At 42.1% G+C, this 7,293-nt stretch overlaps 1 protein-coding gene across 1 annotated transcript; it reads right to left on the reverse strand.

Annotated features, from left to right (window-relative positions):
• Positions 1 to 1,483: 1,483 nt before the first annotated feature.
• On the reverse strand, positions 1,484 to 6,102 carry LOC117272238 (uncharacterized). Its single transcript, XM_033651051.2, has 2 exons — positions 4,913 to 6,102; positions 1,484 to 4,759 (listed from the first exon to the last, which is right to left on the reverse strand). Exons 1-2 carry the CDS (start codon positions 5,628 to 5,630, stop codon positions 3,813 to 3,815), a joined length of 1,665 nt encoding a protein of 554 aa, XP_033506942.1. The 5' UTR covers positions 5,631 to 6,102; the 3' UTR covers positions 1,484 to 3,812.
• Positions 6,103 to 7,293: the final 1,191 nt, after the last annotated feature.

A 7,293-nucleotide genomic window follows, 5' to 3' on the forward strand; every position in this document is an offset into this window, starting at 1 on the left:
TCCCAGGTCAACAGCATGTGATCTAGAGGGCTAAATACAATGTCAAAGAGCAAAGCGAACATGGAGTACTTTGTGTTCACAGAGCACAGGTTAAGTGAGGCACACTGTGGACTTGAAGCGAACCAGTTTGCTTCAGAGGGGTCTGAGTGTTCACATATGTGCAAAAAATGCTGAGTCACAGCTCTGAGTCCGCTTAGAGGGCTGGAAAGTGTGAAAACACCCTGACACACAAAAAGAACTGAGTCCCTTTTCTATCAGTCCACTTTTTGGTACACTTTAAGAAGACTGAGTTGGGTTTGTTTAAAAAGAACTATATGTGAAACCATCCCTAATGAATCTGACCTTTCTTAGAGTGATATAATAGAGGTCATTTATTCTGGGCTGTGCAAGACATTGGAAAGTGATCTTCAACACTATGAATTCAGATAAAACCATAAAATCTGCAATATATGTACTTTTTTAAGAATCAAAGGAAAATAAGATTATTTTATCAGCAACTAAAGCAAAACACCGAAGTTAAAAAAAAGGATGAAATGCTACATGTTCACTTTTTTTGGTTAACATCCACCCTGCTAAGCTTCTGTAATCATACCAAAGGCCACCTCAAATAGCAGTTTGTGAGTATGAACACAGCTGTCATTACTCAGCGTCGGGAGAGGAGTAAGGTGTTATTTGAGACCTGTGTTTGGGCGTGTCAACAGCACCGACACAAACTGTTTGGCAACGTTTCAGTCGGTGCGAAAACTCTCCTCCAGGGTTAATGCGGTTTTCCTGTCATGATACAATGAAACAAACTGAAATGAAAGTAATAAGTGATAAACTGATGGGATGATCTAAAATTAGGACGCACTCGAGGCTTTAGCTTTGAGCTAATTGCCCTCTTGTCGATCCACTTAATAGTTTCACTGCGATTATGATCTTAAAAGAAACCTCTTCCTTTCATAAAGGGAATAAAAGCCACAAGAAATATAAAGAAGGCCCTTTAATATAGTAACATTTACAGCAGGTAACAGGATGAATGTGATGTGTGGGATATATGTTGGACACAGATGCATAAAAAAGTTATTCATTTCACATTTAACACTGACTTTTTTTTAGGAAGAAATGCCATTTCAGTTACATGCAAAGCCCCTGTCTGTATGTCATACAAAAAACAATAAATATGATTATCTGGGGTCAAGTCTACCTTGGCAAATCATATTCTGGGTATACAGTAACAGATATTTAACATCTTGAGTGCCTTTTAAAATGACTCACACTTGTAAATGTACATAGAATAGTTACATGGAGATCGTTATAGCAGTATACATGGTAAATGACACCAGAGACCTACAGAATAGCTCGAGAGGCTGAGAAGATTAATGCTCTGCTGTCAACTCTGAAGCAGTGTCACGTCAGGAAGAACATCAGGGAGAGTTTTAATAAGAGTATATATAATTACATTGTATGTTAGCATACTGTTTTCAAAGCACACTACGTTTTTTTTTTTTTTCTTTAAAAAGTGACATGAACTTTTCCACAAATGTTAAACCCTCATTAATCCAGATAAAACGCCTAAAACTACATTCTTATGTACAGCGTCAACGCCAGCAGAGGAGCAGATATGCACATGCAAGCACCAAAATCTGTCCGCTAGGATTTGCTAGTGACTGGCTGGTTACAATAATACAAGTCCAGAAAAAGAAAGGCTTTCTAGACCAACAGTAGCAGCTTAAACAAAAAAAAACGGAATGCTAAGATATGGTTCACATGAGAGAGAGATGATAATCAAGACTTGTGTAACATTAAAGTAGTGCTGAAGCTGTTGATCTGGCTGCATGCTGATGCCGACTGACTGTGCCCTCATCAAGTAACTAAACACATAAATGCATGTTTGGATATCTTCAGATATTCTTGCCACAGATAACTTCCGCTTCACTGAAAACATTGTGATTGTGTAACTGATGAGGGCTCCGCAGAGAGACAGGAAGAGATAAGACAAGAGTGGAGTCGGGCTTCAGATCGGGTCGCTGCTGATTGAAGTGTGAAACTGGTTCATGCTTCATGAAGACGCACACACACAAGTGCAGATGTACTTAAAATGATATCTTAGCGTTTTATCTTAGAAATGGCCTCCTCAGGGTAGACTGCACAGCCACGCTACCCTCAGAAATCTGATGACTGCGGTAGGAATGGTATTCTTGTAGTCATAAACTACAGAAAACATTGATGACATCTGTGGTATGACAATAAATTTCACAAATGTGCTTTGGTCCCCAGTAAGTACAAGATTATCTGATGTGACTGGATCCACTTGTAGCAACAGTTTCAACTAATTTTCTCAACTTAATCAATAAGGTGAAGGAACCAGAGGACTATAAGTGAACAGATAAACACTTTTAGTTTGTGACTGCCCAATTATGCACCAGCAAAAACTTGAATCATGAGTGCCCAATAGCTCAGGGGGCGGAGCAGGCCTCCCAAAGGCTATGTCCTTGCTGCAGTGGCCTTGGGTTCAATGCCAGCCCACAGCCCTTTGCTGCACGTCATCCCCTCTTTCTCTCCCTCTTTCCACTTCAACAAAAATAATCTTTAAAATCTTGAATCAGACAAGATAAAAGTGCTGCAATAACTACATACAGCACAGCAGCGAGGATGAGTACTGAGGTAGAGCTGGGAGTCAGTATAACATCAATTATTATGACAGGAGACAGATATTATTTTGGGTTTTGGTTAAATTTGCTATTATTTAGACGTTTTTCTTCCGGCTCTTGAAAGACGCATTAAAAGGGGCAACCTGTATCTCACCTAATAAAGTGAGTACACCATGTACAAAAGGCTGAATCCTTACCACAGCGAGTCGTCCCTTCTCTCTATCTTAAACTATCCTATCAAATAAAGGCAAGAAAGCTGAAAAATTATCTTTAAAATGATGCATTTGAGTGAAAAAGCTAAAACTTTTTGACACAGTTTAATCAGCTGTTGCAGCTGAGTGAAATAAAGATGACCATGCTGCGCTCTTGGGCATGACATCCGCACACTAACCTGACTAACTGACATTTTATTTAAGTTAATAAATGTGTAAAAGCACAAGATCAAAGCCTTGAAAAAAAAATATACTGTGATATTTGGATGAGTCAGTAATGCCCTGCTACATCATGCACATGGTCTGTCCCCACATGAAGCATGAAACAGCTCTCTGGATCCATTTCTATCTACTTGAGCAGCGCAGTGTTTTGGCAAAAGCACGCCTAATAAGTAACTGAAAATAATGCAACAGAAAATCTCACTAATGTGTGAAACTACAAAAAGCTTGTGATCAGTAACGTAACATAAAGTTTGTCTTGATTATAATCCAGGTGGGAAGTGTCTTGAACAGCAGCAGCAGCAGTAGTGACTCAGCTGATGAGTGAGTGAGTGTTCAAGGCACTTATATTTTTAAAGTGAGGAAACAGCTCTTTTCCACTTCTGCCATAAATTTCCCAAATTGCTGCCGGGAAGGTAGCAAACCAGCAACTTCCTGTGCCAAGAACAACCTGTGCGCTACTGCTGCTGTTGCTTGATGAATGTCCAGACAAAAAAACAAAAACCAACTTGCTGTTGAAGAATGTACAGTGGATATTTAAAATGTTATTTTTACATCTCAGAATGTAAAACATGAAAATGCCAGACACTCCAAGGCTAGGGTTATAAGTAGCCTCATTCATTTCACCAGCATGGAACAGAGATGACCTATCCATCATGTTTACAAACTACACAAACACCTCATCCCATGTGTTGCAGCTGGAGTAGGTGTCATGATAACAACTGACAGTTACTCCTTTAATCATCCCCTACACACAGTCCACAACCGAGCTGTCGTCCTCCTCAGCTCCCCACTCCCCAAACCTCATCTGAGGGGACGGAGCTGCTGGATGGAGGTTGTTAATATCATCCATGGCATCTGGGTCCGTGTCATCACTGGCTCCGATCCCCATGTGACCGCCTTCCTCCCGATGCGTGCGGATGTGTTTCCGCAGCGCCGCGGGCTCCTTGAAGCTGCGGTTGCAGAAGGGGCAGCAGCATGGTCTCTCTCCGGTGTGGATGAGCTGATGGTGTTTGAGGTGCTGCAGGCGGCTCAGGCGCTTTCCACAGATGGCACACACGTATGGTTTCTCTCCGGTGTGTGTGCGCCTGTGTTTGCGCAAACCGTCCAAGTGGCGGAAGCAGTTTCCACACTCTGAACAAGAGTATGGTTTCTCGCCTGTGTGTATGCGCAGGTGGGTTTTAAGCGCACCTGACTCGCGGAAGCGACGGCCGCAGACTCCACACGGGTAGGGCTTCTCTCCGGTGTGGATGCGGATGTGCTTCTTCAAGCTGGAGATCAGACGGAAGGTCTTTCCGCACTCCAGGCAGTGGTGGGGCCGATCACCAGAGGGCTCCCCTGCTGTGTCAGAGGCTGAAGGTCCTGCAGAGTCCTCTGCCCTGCCTGGTGAAACACTGTCTACTCTCCCAGCTGCAGAAGTCCGAGCCAACTGTTTCTGTCCATCAAGTCCGCCCTGCTGCAAGGCATCGTTGCATTCTCGCACAGGTCTTTGGTGACGCAGGGGCTGAGTAAAGGAGCGCTGGGAACCTCCTTCCCCTCCAACTTGAACATAGCCAAGGTCACTGTCCCCGACTCTGTTGTCGTTACGCAACCCAGGATCCTTCCTGGTGGGCTGACCGGAGCCTGAGGTTGGTCCCTGCTCCTCTTTAATCTCAAACCTGGAAGGTCCCCCTGGTCCCTGAGACTGCCTCTCGTCTGAAGACAAACAGAAATGGTTAACATAGGAGCAAACAAACATGGATCCATATATCCATTTGAAGAAAGTTACTGATTAATCTGCTCCGACTCAAAGTTAAAGGGAACCCTGAATACAAAGTTTAACACTCATTGTACATATTGTATATTTACCTGGTCTGCTGGAGTCTGAGCACATGTGAGATGTGTTGGAAGCAAAGGAGTCCAGAGCGTGGTTAGTCACAGAGCCATCTGGCTGGATTGAAAGCTGGCACATTTTGTAGTCATCCCTCGGCTCAAACCCATGCAGCGAATCATCCACAGAGCCACCGAGACCCAAGTCCACACCGGCTCCATTCACATTCCTGGCGTTCTGGTGGTCCCGGTCCAAGCCTGAAGTCATTGAAGCCATGGAAGACAGCGATGGGGCGAAAACAGACTGACTGATGGACTGTGGGCCTGTGTATGAGATCTGCAGCTGGTCTATGAGCTTCTGAGCACTACACAGACACTCCTGCAGTGTCTTCAGCTCCCTCTCTGACACCTCCAGGCGCACTTTGAGTCTTTCATTCTCTTGTTCCTTGTGTAGCAACTCCTGCTGAGTCTCATTGAGCACAAGCACCACTTCGCCCAGGAGAGTGTCAACAGCAGCGGACATGGCAGTCTGAATGGTCGGGGCGAGGCGAGATTTCAGCGACGTTACGGTCATGCTGCCCTGCGAGGCTCCGTATGTACCCTTGTCTGCTTTCCGATCGTAGCAGGACTCGACCCCGGTCCTCTCCGGGATGTTGATAATACTTTGTTTACGGTTTCCACTGTGGACTGAGCTGTTGCCACTATTTGAAGGGGAGGAATCCATGCTACCAGCATAGCCTGTCCTCCTGGAAGTCATAATTTTAATGTAGTCAGCTAGCTTTAATTCAGTTAGCTAGTGTTAACGGGGTATGCTAACGTTCAGGGCGCTACTAAAAATTGTCAAAACTAACTGGATTACTTGTGCGAGTTTTGTTGCTGAGATATATTTGAGTGAAGTGGCACCAAATTCATCCGCCTCATTAGCTGTTTAAGTGGCGTCGCTGACAAAAACAATGTAGTCAACTCTTTGCTGGGCCTCCGCTAGCTAACATTAGCCTGTTAGCTTTAGAGCCAACAACGCCACTCGGTCAAAGACGCACTCTTGCAAGGACTGTAACTCTGCAGGAGACACGTGCCGAGGGTCTTTAACGGCGTTATTCAAGTCCGTAAGTTACTGTTCAAAGACTTTGATACCATGGCCCTCAGCAGCGACTCACCCATTTCCAGTTTGTGCCTGCAGAGCTGCTGTGACTGTGCGCTGAGGCCTGTCGCAGAGAAATGACGTCAGCAAAGGAGCGCAGCGACCAGGGTGCACTGTGCCCTGCGTATTGACTTCAGGGAGAGCTTTATCCCTCAGCACGGCATTTTAAAGAATCCAGACTAATACTTTAATTAAATTGCCATCTGCTGGTGTTGCGGAGTAACTAGTTACACGTAGTTAAATTACAAAATGAATGTAATTATAATCAGTTACAGATACTGAGAAAAAATATGTGATTAAATTACAGTAACAAATCAAAGAATGTTGGTGAATACAAAATGGGTTAAATCCAAATTTTGTTAACATAGTCTATTTTCTCAGGGCATGCCTTTTTTTCTTTTTGCTTTTGCTTTTTTATTGACATACTTTTTAATAAACTAAAACAAAGTAAAACAGATTTTCCAGAATGTCAGATATTACAAGACAATCAAAAAGCCAATAGTGACAAAACATTTGTGATGCTGTGTCAGTAGAGAGATGCAGAGTAACAACAATTAATAGAAAATAGTTTGACACAAAAATAGAAGCAAAATTCAACAATCAAATTATTATAATAAATATAAGACATATAATAATCTGAATTTGAGTACTTGATAGTCATACCTCTTTTTTTTATAATTTAAGTTTTTATAGCATTTAAATACAAAGGAAAACACATCCATTGAGAAAGAAAAAAATACATTGAGAGGGGAAAAGTAAATAAATAAATAAAACATAAAAAAGATAAGTAAATAATAATAATAATAATAATAATAATAATAATAATAAATAAAATAATAAAATAATAAAAAATAAAAAATAAAATAAAATAATTATGATGATGAAGGTGTGTGCATGTGTGTGTTTGTGTGTGTGTGTGTGTGTGTGTGTGTGTGTGTATGTGCGTGCATGCGAGTACATGTGGTGTGTGTGAATGCATCATGTACACAACATCTGTCCCACACCAAGCTATCAGAGCACTTTGTCAAACAGAAAAAAATTACCACGAAAAACGGGAAAATTACTCAGAAAAACAGAAAATATTACTCAGAAAAACAGGGAAAAAATTACACCAAAAAACAGAAAAATAAATAAATTACTCAGAAAAACAGGGCTTTTTTAATTTGTCAAGTGAATGCAATACGCTTCCGTACTTTAAAGCAAAACATGTAACAATATTCCCAAACATAGGCTATGTGACAGAGTTAAAGGGAAGCACAACTATAGAGCACTTTAAAAA

Source organism: Epinephelus lanceolatus, chromosome 11 (assembly GCF_041903045.1).
Source record: "Epinephelus lanceolatus isolate andai-2023 chromosome 11, ASM4190304v1, whole genome shotgun sequence".
In the NCBI taxonomy this organism is placed as follows: domain Eukaryota; kingdom Metazoa; phylum Chordata; class Actinopteri; order Perciformes; family Serranidae; genus Epinephelus; species Epinephelus lanceolatus.

Bases quoted from the DNA above. Each gene is read 5' to 3' on its own strand.
- LOC117272238 (XM_033651051.2), bottom strand. From the start codon at position 5,630: ATGACTTCCAGGAGGACAGGCTATGCTGGTAGCATGGATTCCTCCCCT. The intron at 4,760-4,912 runs GTAAATATACAA...GTTTGTCTTCAG, and splicing joins CTCAGACTCCAGCAGACCAG to ACGAGAGGCAGTCTCAGGGA.